This window comes from Microcaecilia unicolor, chromosome 2, assembly GCF_901765095.1.
Source record: "Microcaecilia unicolor chromosome 2, aMicUni1.1, whole genome shotgun sequence".
Taxonomy (NCBI): domain Eukaryota; kingdom Metazoa; phylum Chordata; class Amphibia; order Gymnophiona; family Siphonopidae; genus Microcaecilia; species Microcaecilia unicolor.
In genome coordinates, this window is record NC_044032.1 from 585,327,872 (window position 1) to 585,348,094 (window position 20,223).

At 45.8% G+C, this 20,223-nt stretch overlaps 1 protein-coding gene across 2 annotated transcripts in view; it reads left to right on the forward strand.

Annotated features, from left to right (window-relative positions):
* The first annotated feature begins 10,472 nt into the window (after window positions 1–10,472).
* Window positions 10,473–20,223, forward strand: part of SPATA4 (spermatogenesis associated 4) — an 88,053-nt gene continuing 78,302 nt past the window's right edge. Inside the window, exon 1 of one of the 2 annotated variants that reach the window (XM_030191528.1) lies at window positions 10,473–10,724. In XM_030191528.1, coding sequence (XP_030047388.1) covers window positions 10,600–10,724 — 125 coding nt within the window. In that variant the 5' untranslated portion in view covers window positions 10,473–10,599. The remainder of the gene's footprint in view (window positions 10,725–20,223) is intronic. The other variant, XM_030191529.1, reaches the window with a different exon arrangement.

Here is a 20,223-nt window from a genome sequence, read left to right on the forward strand (position 1 = left end):
TACATGAAACAGAAAGAAAGAGATGGAGAAAAGTTAGAGTTTAAAGAGATCCCTATGAAAAATTATTTTTTTTCTTTAACTGATAAGACTTGAAAAATACACTGGGGCCTTATCAAAAACAAGCCATTGGGATGTATGGAGGGGCAGCATTCTTAGTAGACTGGCCGCACAGACATCCCCACAGAACAGTGGGCCACTTTAGGGGGCACTACAGTGGATTTCACATAAATGGTCACAAGTACACATCTCACAGTTACCTCCTTTATATTGTATGGTGAGCCCTCCAAAACCTACCAAAAACCTACTGTACCCAATTGTACACCACTACAATAGCCCTTTTGCCTGCAGGTGTCACCTATATGTAGGTACAGTAGGTTTTTTGTAGATTTTGGAGGGCTCACAATTTCAATCATAAGTGTTCCAGTTAAAGTGGGATACAAGCTTGGTCCATTACACCGACCACTAAGCTACTCCAGGGACCTGCTTGCTGCTCTAATAGGACTGGTCATAACATCTGAAGCGGTCATAGAGGCTGATATGTACTTCCTTTCACATTTTGGGGGTTTGGAGGGGTTTAAGTGACCACTGGGGAAGTAAGGGGGCTATGCTTTAATCCCTCCAGTGGTCATTTACGACACATTTTGCTCACTTAGTCATGAATGAAACAGGTCTACCCAAAAAGTCTTAATTTTGGCACTAGACATTCTCATCTTGTTCCATTATCACAGAAAAAGTCTATCTTTTGATGCCGCTCATATCCTGCCCAAAAATTGCCTCCTTGAAATTTGGATGAACTATGGAGCAAAACATCTAAAATCAGGGTGTCTAAGTGCTTTAAAAATGAGCCCCATGGTCAACTAATACAAATCAAAATAAAAAAAACTTTCATGTCATTACAAAATTTCAAACAATCTGCCTTTTATCTCAAGGAAGCAGGTAAGAATGTCAATATGCCAGCCCTGCAATAGGGAATGCATATGCCCTAGTAACATTTTTTTTGCATAACTTTTAATAGTGGTACTGCAAGAAGTTTCCAAGTTTATTAAAAATTTACTATCCCGCCCATTGCACATGGTGTCTGAGCAGCTTACAATCTAAAAAGATGATTAAAAAAGGGAGAGAACAAAGAGGAGGCCGGACATGACATAAAGGAAAGAAGGGAGTAAACTACAATATTGAAAGGTTCACATATAGGGAGAGTGATATATCATTCAGGCTCTTCCTAGGACCAATATGGCCAGTTGTCCACCCACATTACATTATGTATTGTATTATAAAACTAAATTGAACGCAACTTTTGTGCAAAGCTTGCAGGTACATTTTGAAAGGTAATTCCATAGATTTGAGAATGCAGACTGTGTGTACATCTTCTCCCTTTACCTAAACACACCTGGGAACTCCTCCTTCTCAGAGTGGCTAAGAGTCCATATTTGAACATACAGGAACAACAAGGATGGCCAAGTTCCAGACAGCCAATTTACATGGGTAGAATACTTTGAAAATGTATCTATTCCAATAAAGGAGTAAATGCAACTATGACTGAACATAGAAGTACTGTTAGTGAAAGCAACTAATGTTAAATATTATAATGCTCAGAAGCAAAAGTTCAGAGATTTGATAAATGTTTATCTATCTTAATCAATCAGTGTAGATCTCTCTCGATAGATAGATAGCTTTTAAGCTTTTCTCAGTTTACATTTCACTCACCAAGTACACAACCCTGCAGTGAAGTGACCATGGCGTGTACCCCATTCCTGATCTCCCATACTCCCTTACATTTGACTTGTGATGAAATGCATTTGGGGGTCCTTTTACTAAGCTGCCCTGAAAAATGGCCTGCACTGTTTTGGACGCGCGCAGTTTCATTTTTCAGCGCACCTGTAAAACATGCCTTTTTTTGTTTGGCCGAAAATGGATGTGCGGCAAAATGAAAATTGGCACGCGTCCATTTTGGGTCTCAGACCTTACCGCCACCCATTCACTTAGCAGTAAGGTCTCACACATTCACCGGGTGGAAATGGTCTATCGCATACAATGCTTTTTACCACCTGGTTAGTGCCACATGCCAGAAAATAAAAATTATTTTCTGGTGTGCATAGTGGAGGCACATAAAAAAGAAGTTACCACCCAGGCCACGAAGTAGCCAACGGTAATTCCAAATTGACACGCATTGGGTCCGCGTAGGTGTCTACGCGGCTTAGGAAAAGGGCCTCTTGGTAATTAAAAACAACTCATTTTTTCTGTGCCAGCATCACTTGCTCAACAATCTATATAACAAACTTGATCACTGAACTCTTAAAATACCCATTGCTTCAAAAATAATAAAATATTACACATTGTGAATATTTTCTTTAATATTTCTTCCTCACTTTGACTTTTTGCCATGCAAATTAGAGTGTAAATGTGATGTATAGATATGTGCAGATTTTGTTTTGTAGTGCCATAATTATGTTAATAAAGAATGTATATTCAAACTTAAAGTAGCCATTGAAATGTTTTATTAACAAATTATGCTACAAATTGTGCACATGGTAGGGCAATGGTTCTCATCCTGGTCCTTGGGACACCTCCAGAAATTGGGTTTTCCGGATATCCACATGGAAGAGAAGGCATGCAATATATCTGCATGCACTGCACCATTGTATGCAAATCTACCTCATGTATATTTGCTGTAGATACCTAGAAACCAGCTAGCTGTATGTTAAAACTGGATTGAGAACCAGTGTACTAAGTTATATATGAAAGGTATGTGAAACTGTAGTATAGGGACTCTGCCTTGACAGCCTTTTGTAGGGTTGAACATTTCCCAGTTACACTTGCACTAATTAAGGGCCTGTTTAGCAGTCCCTGGTGCGGCAGTGCCGACAAAGCCCATTCACTCTGAGTGGGCTTCATTGGCATTGCTGTGCGGGAACTGCTAATGTGGCTTGATAAAAGAGGCCCTAAAATAGCAAATAAATTAGTACTAAGCAGTGGGCACAAAACTGAATGATTTTCTTGATATAGCCAGGTAGAATTCTTCTGTTTACATTTCTGTTTTTTTTTATTAAAGAATTAATTGCAATCACCTTACCAATCCAATAAATATAACTCCCTAATCCCTTATTTGTCCTTGAATAGATTGTAAGCTCTGTCAAGCAGGGACTGTTTATGTGTCTGTCTACGGCGCTGTGCACATCTATTAGCACCATAAAAATGATAAGTAGTAGTAGAAGAAGTACAACATTGTCATGGAAACAAAAGGTAACAGGCATTGCTAGTCCATGGCAGTTTGATTGATGCTGCAAACCCCATACCATTTGGGTTGCCTTCCTTAGATTTGAAGCAGTTGAGAGGAAGCTAACCCAAATGGTATGGGGTCTGTGCCAGAAGGTGTATAAAAAGAGAATTGAAGACCTAAATATGTATACTCCAGATAGAAGAGACAGCAGTGATATGAGAGATTTTTTTTAATTTTATTTATTTATTTTTATTATTTCAAATATAATTGATATACAATCTTTATCAAGCCTAAGCTTGTACAGAAAAGTATGAAATACAAACATAATTATATGAAATTTTATTTATTTTGTATTTGGTTTATTTTTTTATTCTGAGAGAACAACAACAACAACAACAACAAAACAACTGGAGTATATCACAAAATTGTTAGAATACCATGGCATCAATAAGCAGAACATTGCACTACGCAACTACAGTATCCATTAGTCATACATAACCAACAGTAATACAGTTTTTCTTCTTTTCTGCATTTTAACCCAAAATTATCTCCCACTTTCCCACTCCAAAACTAATCAACTTGCTCCACTAGAGTAAAGTCGAGTCATCAATGAACTACCCCTCCCCAAAATAACAAAACTATGCAGCTTGCAAGGTTCAAAATACCATATGATAGGTCCCACACTACTAATACATTCTCAGACTCAATAAAAATGTCAGGAAGTATTTTTTCACGGAGAGAGTGGTGGATGCTTGGAATGCCCTCCCGCGGGAGGTGGTGGAGAGGAAAACGGTAACGGAATTCAAACATGCGTGGGGTAAACATAAAGGAATCCTGCTCAGAAGGAAGGGATCCCCAGAAGCTTAGCCGGTGGTGGGAGGCAGGGCTGGTGATTGGGAGGTGGGGATAGTGCTGGGCAGGCTTGTACGGTCTGTGCCAGAGCCGGTGGTGGGAGGCGGGGGTGGTGGTTGGGAGGCGGGGATAGTGCTGGGCAGACTTATACGGTCTGTGCCCTGAAAAAGACAGGTACAAATCAAGGTAAGGTATACACAAAAAATGGCACATGTGAGTTTATCTTGTTGGGCAGACTGGGTGGACCGTGCAGGTCTTTTTCTGCCGTCATCTACTATGTTACTACATTACTATTGAATTAACAGACAACTTCTCATTCTGAGAAAGCCATCCCACACAGGTGCCCAGATTTGCTGAAATAATATCAATTGTCAAGGGAACTTCATTACTCCTATCCATTCACATTTCAGTACACTGTACATCTCATTTTTCCATCGGACAAAGAAGGTAGCTTATTTTGATTGCCAACTAATCAGAATTAATTTCCTGCTCAGGAGAAACACCTTATGAAGAAGTATTTTCCCCTCTTTATGCAATCTAGTCAATCTTCGCAAATAACTGTACTTCTGGAGAGACCTGATCATGCTGGTATTTCACACATTGTCCTTTATCCGAAATCCCAGCTGTAACAAAAATTAAAAAATGCATAGATAAACATAGAGGATCCCTATCTAGCAAGAGATTGGGCTCAAAGCAAATCAAATGACATAAAGGGGGTGTAATCTGCATGGAGCAGCAGGTACAATTCTAAACATAGGCCAGAGGAGGTAATCTGCATGTTCTACATAGAGTAAGTATGCCTTTGGTACCTTGCTGGGTAGATTAGGTAGACCATGCTAATCTTTGTCTGCTGCCTTGTACAATGTAAAAAATTAAATATTACTACTAGAAAAACAGAAACCAGAAAGCACAGGTGACCAATGACTAGACAAAAACAGGGCTTGCATGGAAAAGCTTAGAGTAGACCCAGCTTTTCCTCTTAAAAAAAAAAAAAAAATATATATATATATATACATGTATTAATATTATTCAATAGCATTACAAGTTTACCATTTGTTACAGGAAATGGAAAATAAATATCTTACAAAAACAGGAAAACAAGAAAAAAAAGAAAAGAAACTATCAATTCCTTCTTAGAACACAAAAACTGAGGGGTGCAGCTACAACAAAACAGAGGTCAAACCAGGAAACTAACTCAAAAGCAAGGCCTAACTTGTGAATTTCCTCATTTAAATTCAACACACCCATACCTGACGTTTCTGCTCATATCATGATCTTCTTTAAATCTGAGAAGGTCCTCAACTCCTCAGGTTGTAAAAAGGTATTCTTTACACCCAGATATTTCATCAAACATTTGCAAGGGTAAGCCAAAAGAAATGATGCTCCCAGTGACAAAACTTCCTGTCTCCAAGCCAAAAAGGCTTTCCTTCGCACTTGAGTCTGCTTGGTGACATCGGGATATACCCAAACTTTTTTCCCATGAAATAAAATGTAAGAATTCCAAAAGAATGACCTCATAACTGCTTGCAAATCTTGTTCAAAAACAAATGTGAAACTCAAAAGACAAGTTTGAATCTAGCAGTGTGCTCAAAACTCTGGATTTATTTTCTATTTTAAGCAATTCACCTGAGGATAAAATAACCTCATATGGTGCAATTGTTTGGAAATCACCAAATCAAAGCAGTTTGGTTTTCTGTTTATTTACTTGAAGAAAATTAATATTTGTTCAATTATCTACTATAGTAATATACCACTTCATACACAATAAAAGTTTTCTCAAAGGCACTTTGTTCTGGGCAGAGAATAAAAATATCATCTATATACGGTAGAGAAAAAATGTTTTGTTCAGATGGAAACTGACTGCAAAACTTTAATTTTCAGGATTTCACTCAGGCTTTGGCTTTTAGAAAAGTACCAAAAGATTACTTTGTGCGCAGTGTTATAGAATACAGCAGATCTGCATCCAATTGAGGTGTGAGGATTTGCACCAGGTTTCAGTTGATGTGGGCACGGATCCCGGCACAAAGGACTATTCTATAAACGGCACCTAATTTGGAGCGTTGTTTATAGAATAGTGCTTAATGCTAATTTTTTGGTACCCAAATTTGGGTGCCATTTACAGAATCTAATCCAAAATGTGTCCTATAGTTTGTTAAAATTTAACACAAAACAATAGGTATAACTTTGTTAAATATGCTAGAAAAACGTATTTATTCTCATAGACTGTGAGAAAACAGTTATTTCAAACTTTATAAAAATAATAATAAAAAACATCTACAGAGCCAGAGCTCGGTTCCATTTTATGTTCCTCGATTGTCCATCCTTTATCTGAAAAAGCACATTCTGATGATGTACAGGTGGCAGGAGTTCCAAGCAATGACAGGCAACACATGTCATTTTTGGCCACACATGGGACCTCTGTTGCCAATAGGTTGTAAAAGATGAGCAAAATTCCTTCTCCATGTTCGATACGTATGTATCCACTTTGTCGATCACTGCCTCTGATTCTTTTTGTTTTTGGATATTTTTTGGGCAGTTCAGCAATTGGCTGCATCTTGACTACAGCTTGACTTGCTGTCAGTGTTCACAGTCTGTTTACAGCACTGATCCAAATCTGACTGTCATCAGATCTAATGACCCTTCACCCTTGGATCCAGCAACATTGCTGCCAAATGTGTCTCTGTAACTGTAAAATAGTGATCCAGGTGATCTCAAGGGCATAGTTGAGGGGGGCTGGGATGGCCTGGGGGGGCCTCAAATTCCTCTTTATTCTCCCCCCTTTAAAAATTGCTGGCAGGGATGCCCAAGCCCCGCCAGCTGAAGAGCTACACAACCTGAACTTTCCCTGGTGTGAAGAAGTTAGAGGTGTGCTTTCTAGCTGCCTACTCTGGCGCTCCTGACGCATGCTCAGTTCAGGTGCACAAACTGAGCATGCATGAGGAGTGCCAGCATCGGTGGGTGGAAAGCACTCCGACTTCCTCACAACGGGGGAGGTTCAGGCCACAGGGCTATCCCTGCCAGCCATTCAGGATACTGTAGTTTGCAGGGGGGGAGGGGCTAAGCACAAAGTGTGTGTGTGGGGGGCTCATAACCCCCCCCCCCCCCCGGCTTCACCACTGGATGATCTGCAAGATCTTTAAGGATGCTATCATAAGGCTGTCTGAGCTTGCAATTGTCAGATGCCATTTCAACTGATATTTTGTTGGGACCACCAGATGTAGTGAAGGCTTAGTATCTGTCGACAGTTCTTTTGTAGCCCTGTTAAATGTTTCCAACACCATAACAACTTCTGCCAGCAAGAAGTCATCAATTGTGCACAACTTGGTCAGGAATTGCTTGTTTGCACCTGGTTCAGTGACAATTGCACACAGCTCCTCCGTATTCTACTACTACTACTTATCATTTCTAAAGCGCTACAAGGCATACGCAGCGCTGCACACCATACACAAAAGACAGTCCCTGCTCAAAGAGCTTACAATCTAGGTAAGACAGGCAGACAGACAGAACAATTAAGGGTAAGGGAATAAAGAGGTGAGGATAAAAGGACAGGGCAAGCGAGCAGTGGTTAGGAGTCAAAAGCAATGGTAAAGAGGTGGGCTTTAAGTTTGGACTTGAAAACGGCCAAAGAGAGGGCTAGACGTATATTCTCTGCCAAGGACCTCAATGTCAGTAGAATGCTGTTCCACCAAGTTGACACACACTGCTTGAGTGTTTTCTTCACCAAACAGTTGACTTTTGTTAATGAGTAACCACCTCCCTGCACAATGTTATAAGCTTGCTTACTTCACTGGGGAGGTCATTCGGATCAATTTCAGTTTTTGATGGCTGGAGTCCATGAGAGTACGAGTTTGAAATTATGACTTGCACAACCTATCCAGACCTCATCTCAAAATTGCTGCTTTTATATTAGCTGCATTATTAGTCACATAGATGAAACTAGCTTGGTGGAGCTCTGCCAAAATGCTCAAAACTGTTTATCAGTGGTCTCCATCATTGGCACAATAAGGGCCGTCGAGAGATAGGGCTGGGCCCAGGGCAGGGTTGCTGCCACCCTGCTCCCCACTTAGGCTGCTGCCACCACCGCCCTGCCCCCCCACTCCCCTCCCCTGTTCAGTCAGCTGCTAACCCTTTACCTTCCTGCGTCTTCTCTTCTTCTCCCTTGGTCTGCCACTCTCGCTGCTCCTCTCTGCTGGGACCTGGGTTATCATGTTAATGCAATCACCCAGGTCCCACCACACAGGAGCAGAGCGACAGACCCCAGTACTGGGTCTCCCCTGGGAGGCTGGCCCAGGGAATCTTGCCCCTTCCTCTCCGCAGCCCTGGGCATAATTGGTGAACAGATGTACCCGTTTTCATCAAAGTGAGCTCCTCTTTTAATTTGATTTTTTTTCACCGAGGTGTTAGTGTCAAGTTTCTGAGTAGAGGTATGCAGGGGAACATAATCTGGTGTCCATCCCCATTCAGTTTTGATCCATCCTCACCCATCCCTGCAGTAGTAATGGATTCCCACAGATTTATCATTGTCCCCATCCACACCTCAACTCTCTGCCTTCCCTACAAACCTCCATAGCTGTCTTCTAATGATCATCACATAACAAAATGCATCCATACCTCACCAGATTTCTCTCTCCTCTGTCTGCACATCCCTCCCCAGCTCCTGCACCCCAGCACACAGACACCCAGCATTCTCTCCCTCGTCCCAAACCACACAGACACCTAGCATACTCTCCCTCCTACCTCAAAACACACAGACATCCTGCTCTCATTCTCCCTCTCTCCCCCCACCAAGGCACACAGATACCCCGTGCTCTTTGTCTCTCTCTCCACCAAGCACAGAGACACCCAGCACTCTCTTTCTCTCTCCCAGCTTGGGGGAGTGGGGGTTGGCTGTGTATTTTGGCATGCACCTGCATTGAAGTGCAGCTTTAGGGGACAGGTACAGTGTTGCCAGGGCTGCAGGTTTCTCGCCTAATTGGGCTCCTTTCTGCGAGTCGCTGTGGCTTTTTCACACCACGTGCGGGTTGCGGGATTTTGGGCAGCTTTTTTAAGCCCCGCCGGCAGTTTTTTCGCCCACCACGGATTTTTCCCTGTGGCCGCTGGCTGGCTGGTTTTCCCACGGCTGTGGCCAGTAGAAGCCCCAAGGAGGCAAGCTTAATGATGTTGTTTGTATGCAAACGACCTCATTAATATTTATTAATGAGGTCATTCACATGCAAATTAGCTTTGTGCGGGTTTTGGGCTGGTTGTGGGCTGGCTTTGGGCATGACAAATTTTTTCCATCTGGCAACAGTGTTGCCAGGTGGGCGGTTTTACCGCCCAATTGGGCGGTTTTCCGCGACCCGCCGCGGGAAATTTTTGCACGCGGCGGGTTGCGGTTTTTTGGGCGGCTTTTTGGGTTTCTGTGCGGTTTTTTGGGCGGCTTTTTGCCTTTTTCGGCCGCGGGGGGGGGCGGGGTTAGTGACGTTTTTTGGGCGGGGTTAGTGACGTTTTGGGCGGGCCGATGACGTAGGAGGCGGGGCCGATGAGGAGGCGGGGCCGATGACGGGGGAGGCGGGGCCAGTGACGGCGGGGGCGGGGCCGGTGACGGCGGGGGTGGGGGGTGTCAGGGGCGGGGTTTGTGTTTGGGCGGGTTTTGGGCTGGTTTTTGGGCTGGATTGGGCTAGAAAAAAATTTTCCACCTGGCAACCCTGTCTGGCAACACTTGGGGCAGAGATGCCGGTTTTTGCTTCCTGCAACTCCACCCGAAGTGCCCATATGCTCAGGACTGCAGAACTTAGGCGTCAGGTCCCATTTTTAGTTGTTATAGCAACCTGATGCCTGGGGTTTGTCGAGCCTTGCCCTAACCCGCTTCTCGGCTACTAAAAGGCAAGAAAGGGCTCATGCTTACAGTGGTCTCATTCTTCCTTTCTCAAGCAGAGTCTCTCTCTTTTCACACTGGAAAACAGGCCAGTGTGAGGGTTTTCGGAAGGAGCAGCAGGTGATAAGCACAGCCTGAACACCACTCTTATAGCCCCTCGCTCTGTTGTCAGGCTTTCCACCTATGTAGTGTGTATTTCACAAAGGCCTGTTTTTTATTTCCATATATCTAAGACCAATTAAACTCTTATATAAAGGACCAGCCTTAAGAAGATGTGACGGGGCAGCTGCACAAAGCCCCACCATGCTCCTAGGGGCTTTGCACTTAACGGAGTCAACACCTCTCTATTTCCCTTCCCTCTACTCCCAGGTCCGACTTCTCGCCCCTCTCTCAATCTCTCCTGTCACGGTCGGTCCAAGGTCTTCTTCTACCCCTCTGAACCCCTCCCTCCCTAGGCTAGTCCGCGCTTGCCTCAGTGAGTTAGCTATGTGGCGCGGTGTATTGTGGGGGTTGTTGTGGTTCCCGTCACTATGGAGACGGGAAGCCTGGAGGAGACAGATACACACACCCTCCGGGTCGGGACTGTCGCGGTACCGCTGGTCAGGAACAGGGGGGCAGACGCTTCCTTACCCTGAGTCCAGTCCCTGCCTGCCTAGCCAATGAACGCGGAATGGCGGCTGATAAGCACCGCGTCCTGTCTTATCCCCAGACGCCAAAGAAGACGGGACTACCCCGGGACCTGCTGAAATGGCTGCAGAGCCTCGATTTGACCTTCTACCCTCTGAACTGCCGCAGGTAAGGAACCCCACTGCCCCTCCTTCCAGTAGAGACTGCTTCCAGAAACAGGCTTTTGCCACTCGAATCTCGGACTGCTCGTATCCCCAGGAGTCAGGACCCCTCCCCCCCAGCCCCACCATCACTGTCCCCACGGTAGATGGCCAGCTGCAGAATGCATAAACCATTACACTCTAAACCTATTTAAAGTAAGAACATATAAACATCCATACTGGGTCAGACCAGTATCCTGCTTCTAGTAGTGGCCAATACAGGTCACAAGCACCTGGCAGAAACCCAGGAAGCAGCAACATTCCATGTTACCAAACCCAGGGCAAGCAGTGACTTCCCCCAGGTCTATTTCAATAGCAGACTATGGACTTTTCCTCCAGGAACTTGGCCAAACTTTAAAAAAGAAATCCAGATGCACTAACCACCATTACCACATCTTCCAGTAATGAGTTCCAAAGCTCAACTGTTCTTTGCGTGAAAAAATATTTCCTCGCATTTGTTTTAAAATTATTTCCATGTAATTTCATTGAGTGTCTCCTAGTCTTTGTACTTTTTGAAAGAGTAAAAAATCCGGTGATGGGAGGCGGGGATAATGCTGGGCAGACTTATACAGTCTGTGCCAGAGCCGGTGGTTTGGAGGCAGGGATAGTGCTGGGCAGACATACAGTCTGTGCCCTGAAAATGACAGATACAAATCAAGGTAAGGTAGGGTATACACAAAAAGTAGCACATATGAGTTTATCTTGTTGGGCAGACTGGATGGACCGTGCAGGTCTTTTTCTGCCGTCATCTACTATGTTACTCGTTCTCCACCACTCAGGATTGTATAGACCTCAGTCATATCTAATGATATCTCCCCTCATCCATTTTTCCAAGCTGAAGAGGCATGAGTCCTGTATGTGGAATGGGGAGCATTTAAAAAAATGCTTCCCTGAAGGATCTGGATTTTAGCTTTCTACCTAATAGCCTCATTTGGCTTCCAGAAGTCCCTCCCACATTTTCATATGTCATTCGTACCCACATGCACCACGACAGCAGGCTCCTCCCCAGTACTATCTAAAATATTATCTAGGTGATGTATGAAGTCCGCCATCTTTGCACAAGTTAGGCAAGTGACCAGGCGATCCTCACGCCCTCCAGCTGCCAGCTATCTACATGCTTAATGATAAATCACCAACTACAACTGCTGTTCTAACCCTTCCCTCCTGGGCAAAAGCTCCTAGAGACACACATCCTCTGTGTGAGAGGATATTGCGTCCCTTGGTGGGGATATATTAAAAGAAAACAAAAAAACCCCTATAATTCCAGGCGGCAAGGGGGTGTGCAATTCTGAGGACGTGCACCAGTCCTGGCGCTGGTTTATAATTTTTGGAGGATTGTGTAGGTTTATAGATTTTGTAAACGTCTGTAATTTTTATGTTGTGTGTCAGGTTGGACACTTTAAGGAAGAGTGATTCAGAAATGTGAAATAAGTGTGAGCAGTTTTTATTATTCTCCTCTGGTCAGGTTACACATAGGAACATGTGAAACAATCCACTTTTGACTTTAAAATGAGCAGACTGTAACTAACAAGAAAGTAATTAAATTCGCCGATGACACAAAATTATTCAGGGTCGTCAAGTCGCAGGAGGAATGTGAACGATTACAGGAGGACCTTGCGAGACTGGGAGAATGGGCGTGCAAGTGGCAGATGAAGTTCAATGTTGACAAGTGCAAAGTGATGCATGTGGGTAAGAGGAACCCGAATTATAGCTACGTCTTGCAAGGTTCCGCGTTAGGAGTTACGGATCAAGAAAGGGAACTGGGTGTCGTCGTCGATGATACGCTGAAACCTTCTGCTCAGTGTGCTGCTGCGGCTAGGAAAGCGAATAGAATGTTGGGTGTTATTAGGAAGGGTATGGAGTCCAGGTGTGCGGATGTTATAATGCCGTTGTATCGCTCCATGGTGCGACCGCATCTGGAGTATTGTGTTCAGTACTGGTCTCCGTATCTCAAAAAAGATATAGTACAATTGGAAAAGGTACAGCGAAGGGCGACGAAAATGATAGTGGGGATGGGACGACTTTCCTATGAAGAGAGGCTGAGAAGGCTAGGGCTTTTCAGCTTGGAGAAGAGACGGCTGAGGGGAGATATGATAGAAGTGTATAAAATAATGAGTGGAATGGATCGGGTGGATGTGAAGCGACTGTTCACGCTATCCAAAAATACTAGGACTAGAGGGCATGAGTTGAAGCTACAGTGTGGTAAATTTAAAACGAATCGGAGAAAATTTTTCTTCACCCAACGTGTAATTAGACTCTGGAATTCGTTGCCGGAGAACGTGGTACGGGCGGTTAGCTTGACGGAGTTTAAAAAGGGGTTAGATAGATTCCTAAAGGACAAGTCCATAGACCGCTATTAAATGGACTTGGAAAAATTCCGCATTTTTAGGTATAACTTGTCTGGAATGTTTTTACGTTTGGGGAGCGTGCCAGGTGCCCTTGACCTGGATTGGCCACTGTCGGTGACAGGATGCTGGGCTAGATGGACCTTTGGTCTTTCCCAGTATGGCACTACTTATGTACTTATGTACTTATGACCTGGACTTTCTAATGCATTATAAGCCATAAAATTGTCTGCTTTGGATCACCCATCTGCCTTTCCTTTTCAGACTGTTAGAATTTTTATTATGATTCTATTTTTGGTAATGTCTTCTTTCACTCATTGTATTCTGACTTGAGGAAGGGGGTGTTAGGTTCTGAAACTAGGCAGGTATTACCTTCCTTGTCGTCAACAGCAGATGAGTTGTATCCACCTACCAGCAGGTGGAGATAGAGAACACTGAAAGCACATGGTGTTCCTGGACGCCCAGCCCCCTCTGCCTTCAGTATAAATCTATCTCCCAGCAGGTGTGAACCTCGCTTTCTCAGCTCCTGGATTTCTGCCTAGGGTGGCTCCTGTGCTTTGCCAGTAGAGCAGGGGGGTGTTGTGGCTGGTGGTGCCCACTTTAAAGGCATACTTGGTTTCCCCTGTCCCTGCCTTACCCCATTCCCCCTCCTTCCGGAGTTCCTCTGTGGCTGCCTGCCTCTAACTTTCCTCACAGTAAAAAAAAAAAAAAAAAAAAAAAAAAGAGAGAGGCTCGCTTTCTCAGTGTTGCAATTTCTGAGGCTTTCTCCAGAGCTCCTGGTTCGGTGAGAGTGGTGTCCAGCTCCTCCGGGGAGGTTCCTGCTGACAGCGCTCTGTGTGTGGTAAGTTTTGGCGCAAAGGCACCATTTTGTTTTCTGTATTTGATGGCTGCTGAAGGGGTTAAGCGCTGCTCCCACTGTGGAAAACGCAGATCAGCAGTGGGGCTTTGCGGCTCATGCTGCCTAGATATTAATGCTGGCACGAGCATGGCGGGCGGTGAGTCTTCCCGCCCAACGGAGTTGGCAGCGGGCGCCATCTTGGAGGCGCCGCATGACTCGACCCTTGCGGTTGCAGAGGGGTCTGAGTGCAGGGGGACGCCTTGTTTCGAGGTTTCTAGAGGAGCTATTGTTTCCGCTTCCCCCAATGTGGGGACGAAGGTACAGGGTGAATTTTTCTCCCCTGAATTTGTGCTGCTGATGCATAAGGCTTTTATGTTAAAAAGAGCACTGCCTGAGGCTCCTGACAATTCCTTTCGGACTGGGTTGCCTCCAGTTCTTGATAACCCAGCGTCTGCTGGAGACTTTATTTCTTCCCCTGAGCTTTTGGGTGACGCTAAGTATATACGAGTGAATACCCCATCTGAGGGGGACCCTTTACCCTGTTCTCCCCCGTGGTCTAGTTTCGGGGAGTCTGAGGGGTTGGGCAGGCCTTCACGTTTTGATGATCCAGACAAGGGTGGCTGCTTGCCACAGAAGTTGGATGACCCTAAAGCGGTTCGGATTTTCCACCGCGACGAGCTGCCAGCTCTCATTTCTGATGCCTTATAGGTCCTTTGTATTGAAGATCCTGACGAGGGCGCTGCCTCTTCTATTAATCCTAGGATGGCTAGTACTAAGAAGCCTTCTCGGGCTTTTCCCGTGCATGCGTCCATCCAAGAGCTTATTTCAGTTCAATGGTCTGACCCTGATGGTCCCTTGAAGGTGGCCAGGGCTATGTGTCACCTTTACCCTCTGAGTGAAAGTCAGTTGGCCCTCTTTGGGATGCCTAAAGTGGATGCATTAGTCACGGCTGTGACTAAAAAGACTACTCTCCTGGTGGAGGGAGAGGTCGCTTTGAAAGATGCAGGACCGGTGGCTGGAATCCGCGCTGAAGCAGTCCTTTGAAATCTCGGGCCTTTCCTTATGGGCGGCTATTTGCAGTTCCTATGCAGCAGGCGGTTGAGCAGCCCGCCGATGGAGCGGGTTCCCTTGCTGAGGTCGACCCGCGTATGGCGTCTGCACTGTCTTTTTTGGCTGATGCTCTTTATGATCTGGTCAGAGCTTCAGCTAAGCAGATGTCGGTGGCGGTTGCTGCCCACCGCCTTCTTTGGCTCCGGCATTGGGCGGCTGACATGGCCTCTAAACAAAGGCTGGTGAGATTACCCTTTCGGGGCCTTCTTTTATTTGGGGAGAATTTGGAGAAGATTGTTAAGGACCTAGGGGACTCTAAGTTCCAACGGTTGCCTGAGGATAGGCCGAGGCCTTCTTCCAAAAGTCCTTCTTTTCCCTCCTCTTCCAGGCCACGTTTTCACTAAGCTTGCAGGTATCGCCCAGGGCACTCTGCGGGGTTTGGTCAACATACCCATTTCCAGCAGAGCAACTCCTTTTGTTCGGACAAATGCGCTGTGGCAATGATGGAGCACCGGTCCACTCATCGGGCCCCACTGTAGGGGGGTCGTCTCTCCCTCTTTCTTGAGGAGTGGACCAAGATTACTTCGGATTGGTGGGTCCTGGACCTGATCAGAGAAGGTGACTGACTAGAATTCGCTGCCCCAGTGGGAGACGCGTTTTTGGAGTCCCGATGTGGCACTGCCATCAAGCGGGCGGTGGTAAACGAAACCTTGCAGGTGTTGCTGAAGCTCGGAGCTGTGGTTCCTGTTCCTCCCGCCGAACGCGGCTGCGGTCGCTACTCCATCTATTTTGTGGTGCCTCGAAAAGGCGGTTCAGATCTATCCTCGACTTACGCAGAGTCAACGAGGCCTTAGGAGTGTGACACTTCCACATGGAAACCCTGCGCTCTGTCATTGCGGCGGTACAGCCAGGAGAGTTTCTCATGTCTCTGGACCACAAGGAAGCGTATTTGCATATTCCCATCTGGCCTCCGCATTAGCGGTTTCTCCGGTTTGCGGTATTGAGCCAACATTACCAGTTTCGCGCCTTGCCTTTCGGCCTGGCAACTGCCCCTTGGACTTTTTCCAAGGTGATGGTAGTGATGGCTGCCTTTTTCAGGCGAGAGGGTATCGAGTTCACCTTTATCTCGGCGACTGGCTCATCAGAGCGGATTCGACAGACGAAAGCCGACTTGCCACAGCCAGAGTTGTTACAGTTCTTCAGACTATGGGCTGGGTAGCCAATATGCCCAAAAGTCACCTGACCCTCTCTCAGTCTCTCCAGTATTTGGGGGTCCGGTTCGACATGGCTTCGGGGTTCGTTTTTCTTCCCGACAACAGGCGTCTCAAGCTTCAGAATTGGGTCCGCCTGCTCCTGCGGTTGCCTCACCCTCAAGCTTGGGACATTGTTCAGCTCCTGGGATTGATGACAGCCACCATAGAGGTGGTTCCCTGGGCGAGAGCTCACATGAGGCCGCTGCAGCTTGCTCTGCTTCAGCAATGGTCTCCGATTTCCCAGGAATACCAATGCAGACTAAGGTGGCTTCATGTGGCCCAGCGCAGTATAGATTGGTGGCTTTCCGACAGCATGCTGCGGCAGGGGATGCCACTGGCTCTTCCATTTTGGTGTCTGGTGATAACAGATGCCAGCCTTTCGGGCTGGGGAGCTCATTGCCGGGGATGCTATGCTCAGGGTCTGTGGTCCACCGCGGAAGCGGGATGGTCCATCAATCGCTTGGTACTGAGAGCGATATTCCAGGCTCTTCTGGCCTTCCACAGGACGCTGAAGGGTCTTCCTGTCCGAGTTCTGTCGGACAACACGACAGCAGTGGTCTACATCAATCATCAGGGCGGCACTCAGTGCAGGGCCCTGGCTGCGGAGGCATCTCAGATCTGCGACTGGGCTGAGCGCCACCTAGAGCTGCTGTCCATGGCTCACATAGCCGGTCAGAGCAACGTACAAGCTGATTTCCTTAGCAGACATCAAATCGACCCGGAGGAGTGGGAACTGGTGGAAGAAGTTTTTCTTCAGATTTGTGCCAAATGGGAGACTCCAGACTTGGACCTCATGGCGTCAAGTGTAAATGCCAAAGTCCCTCGCTTTTTCAGCAGAAGGAGAGATCCTCGCTTGGCGGGGTTGGATGCCCTGGCTCAACCTTGGCCCTCGGGCCTCCTGTATGTGTTCCCCCCTTGGCCCTTGATAGAGCAAGTGCTACTTCGGATTCGCCTGCACCGAGGATTGGTGATTCTCATCGCCCCGGATTGGCCAAGGAGTCTGTGGTACGCGGATCTCTGGCAGATGCTGGTAGACATGCCTCTTCCTTTGCCTCTGGTTCCGAACTTGTTAGTTCAGGGTCCGGTGACTATGGAAGATCCTTGCCGCTTTGGTCTTACGGCCTGGCTCTTGAGAGGGCGCAATTGAGGGATAAGGGCTATTCTAATAAGTTTGTCACGCTCTTGTGGGCTCGTACGCGGTCTACCTCTGCGACTTATGCTCGAATCTGGCGCACTTTTGAGGCGTGGTGTACTCCAAAGGCTATCTCGTCGACTCTGGCAACAATCTCGCTTTTGCTGGACTTTTTGCAGGACGGGCTACAAGAGGGCCTGGCCTACAATTCTCTTCAAGTTCAAGTGGCAATGTTGGCCTGCTTCTGGGGGAAAGTCTCCAGCTTCTGCTTATACGGATATTGTCCGATTTCTCAGAGGGGCGCTTCGTCTCTGTCCTCCTTTGCGGTCGCCCTGTCCGGCTTGGAACCTGGGGCTCGTGTTGAAGGCGCTCCAGCGATCTCCGTTTGAGCCTCTTAAACAGGCTTCTGAGAAGGATGTGACTCTCAAGACAGTTTTTTTAGTGGCAGTGACATCGGCAAGAAGAGTGTCTGAGCTTCAGGCTCTTTCCTGTCGGGATCCTTTTCTACAGTTCTCGGAATCCGAGGTAACTGTTCGTATGGTGCCTTCCTTTCTGTCTAAGGTGGTTTCAGTTTTTCACCTGAACCAGCCCATTTTTCTTCCTTCCTTTTGTAAGGAGGAGTTTCTGGACTCCTTTGGGCAATTGCGCCTTTTGGATGTCTGCAGGGCTCTGTGGCAGTATCTGCAGATGTCAAATGAGTTTAGGAATTCTGATCATTTATTTGTTCTGTTGGCAGGTCCCCGACGGGGGTTTCCAGCGTCTAAGGCCACTATAGCCCACTGGCTTAAGGAACTCATTTTTTCTGCTTATCTGCTTTCTGGGCGGTTGCCGCCTGAAGCGTTTAAAGCGCACTCTACAATGGCAATGTCCTCTTGGTGGGCTGAATCGGGTGTCTTTTCAAGAGATGTGTCGTGCGGCTACCTGGGCTTCTCAGCTCTCTTTTGTGTGGCATTACAGGATGGATGTGGCAGCGTGGCAGGATGTGCATTATGGAGCGCAAGTGCTTGCTCGCGGAGTTGCCTGTTCCCACCCTATTTAGGGAGTGCTTTGGTACATCCTATCAGTTAATGGATTCATCTGCTGTTGATGACAAGGAAGGGAAAATTAGGTTCTTACCTTGATAATTTTCTTTCCTTTAGTCACAGCAGATGAATCCATGATCCCTCCCTGTCTGACTTTAGTTTTTGTACAGATGTTGCATACAGACATTGTGTCTCATCAGGAGTACTTGAAGACAAGCTATCAGAGTTACTACATGCTGTTTTAATTGCAGGAGGTTGATAACGTCCCTCCTTTGTTTGGTTATTGCTCCGGTTCAGGGGCGTTTGTTCTTTCTGAGGAATGTTTATGTTATTTTGCCTTTCTTATTCACTCTGTTTTGGAAATTTCATATACTGAAGGCAGAGGGGGCTGGGCGTCCAGGAACACCATGTGCTTTCAGTGTTTTCTATCGCCACCTGCTGGTAGGCGGATACAACCCATCAGTTAATGGATTCATCTGCTGTGACTAAAGGAAAGAAAATTATCAAGGTAAGAACCTAATTTTCCCTTAGTCCAATAAAGAGGTATTACCTTACGTTTTTTTTTTTTTCTGTTTTTAATTGTTAACCTTTCTGGACAAACATAGTAAGTAAACTATTTCGTCCATTATGACTCTTAGGAGCAATCCACTCACAGTTTAGCAAAACCATTACTTAAAAGCAGGGATGGGAGCGATAAGGCAATAAGCGTATGGAGGAGTGCAGGTCAGATGCACACCTACCTAATGGCAATGACTTTGCCCATAGAATATATACCCCTACATCCACTGGCTAGTCTGTGCTTTAAATCTTAAATATTTTGTGTGATGTTTTGAGGGGATTGAAATAATCCAGTCAGAAGGGTGTCGGAATCAAAACTCCATTTTCTACAATATCTTGTAACAGTCTTGAGACTCTTGCACATTTTTCTCATTCTGTTGTCTAAAATATATGTTTAAAATACATTAAAAGGAGTTTGTTTCACTGTCCTGCACAACATAACTCTACACATTCTATATGAAAGAACAATTATAGAAATATTCAAAAAGTAATTAAGAATAAGAAACCAAAAAGTCTTGATTTGATAAGCCTTCACAGCTTTTAAAGTACATTGGTGAAGTCACTTCAGCAGTAATTACAGACGTGCTTGTCAATGTTTTTGTGGCTGTAACTCCACGTAGTGACCAAATAAAACTGTGACCCCCCTGGAGGTGCAGAATAATGATGCACCAATGGAGAGCCCACCTAAGTCGTGACCCAATTTGGGTTCCTGACCTACAGTCTGAATTATAGCCATGAGTCATTTCGGATATATGAATACCAACTTTTCACAGTGGAATGAGGCAGTTTTTGCTCATTCTTGGCTCAGCTCAAACTCTTCCAAGTTAGCATGGTCTGTGAATTGCAGTCTTTTTTTCTATTAAATTCAGGTCTGGCCACTTCATTGTTGTTTTTGAATTGTGCTTAGGACCATTGTCATTCTGAAAGGTAAATCTTCTCCTCAGAACCAGGCCTATGGCAAATTAAAGCAGGCTTTTCTCCAGGATCTGCCTGTACTTTGCACCATCATGTGTTCCTTGATCATGGCAAGTCTTCCTGTCCCCACTGCTATGAAACATCCACATGACATAATGCTAACACCACTGTGCTTTTACTTTAGTCAGACAGGGGAATGCCTGGAACCGTTCCTGATTGGCCCATCTGGGCTGAGCTGACATCAGTCTGATCTACTTAAGCTTACTCTTCCCTACAATCGGCGTTGCCCTTTGTTTTTTGCTGAAGCAGTACCTTGTGCTGTTTGAGCTTGTGCTCTGTGTGTTGTGGAGTTTG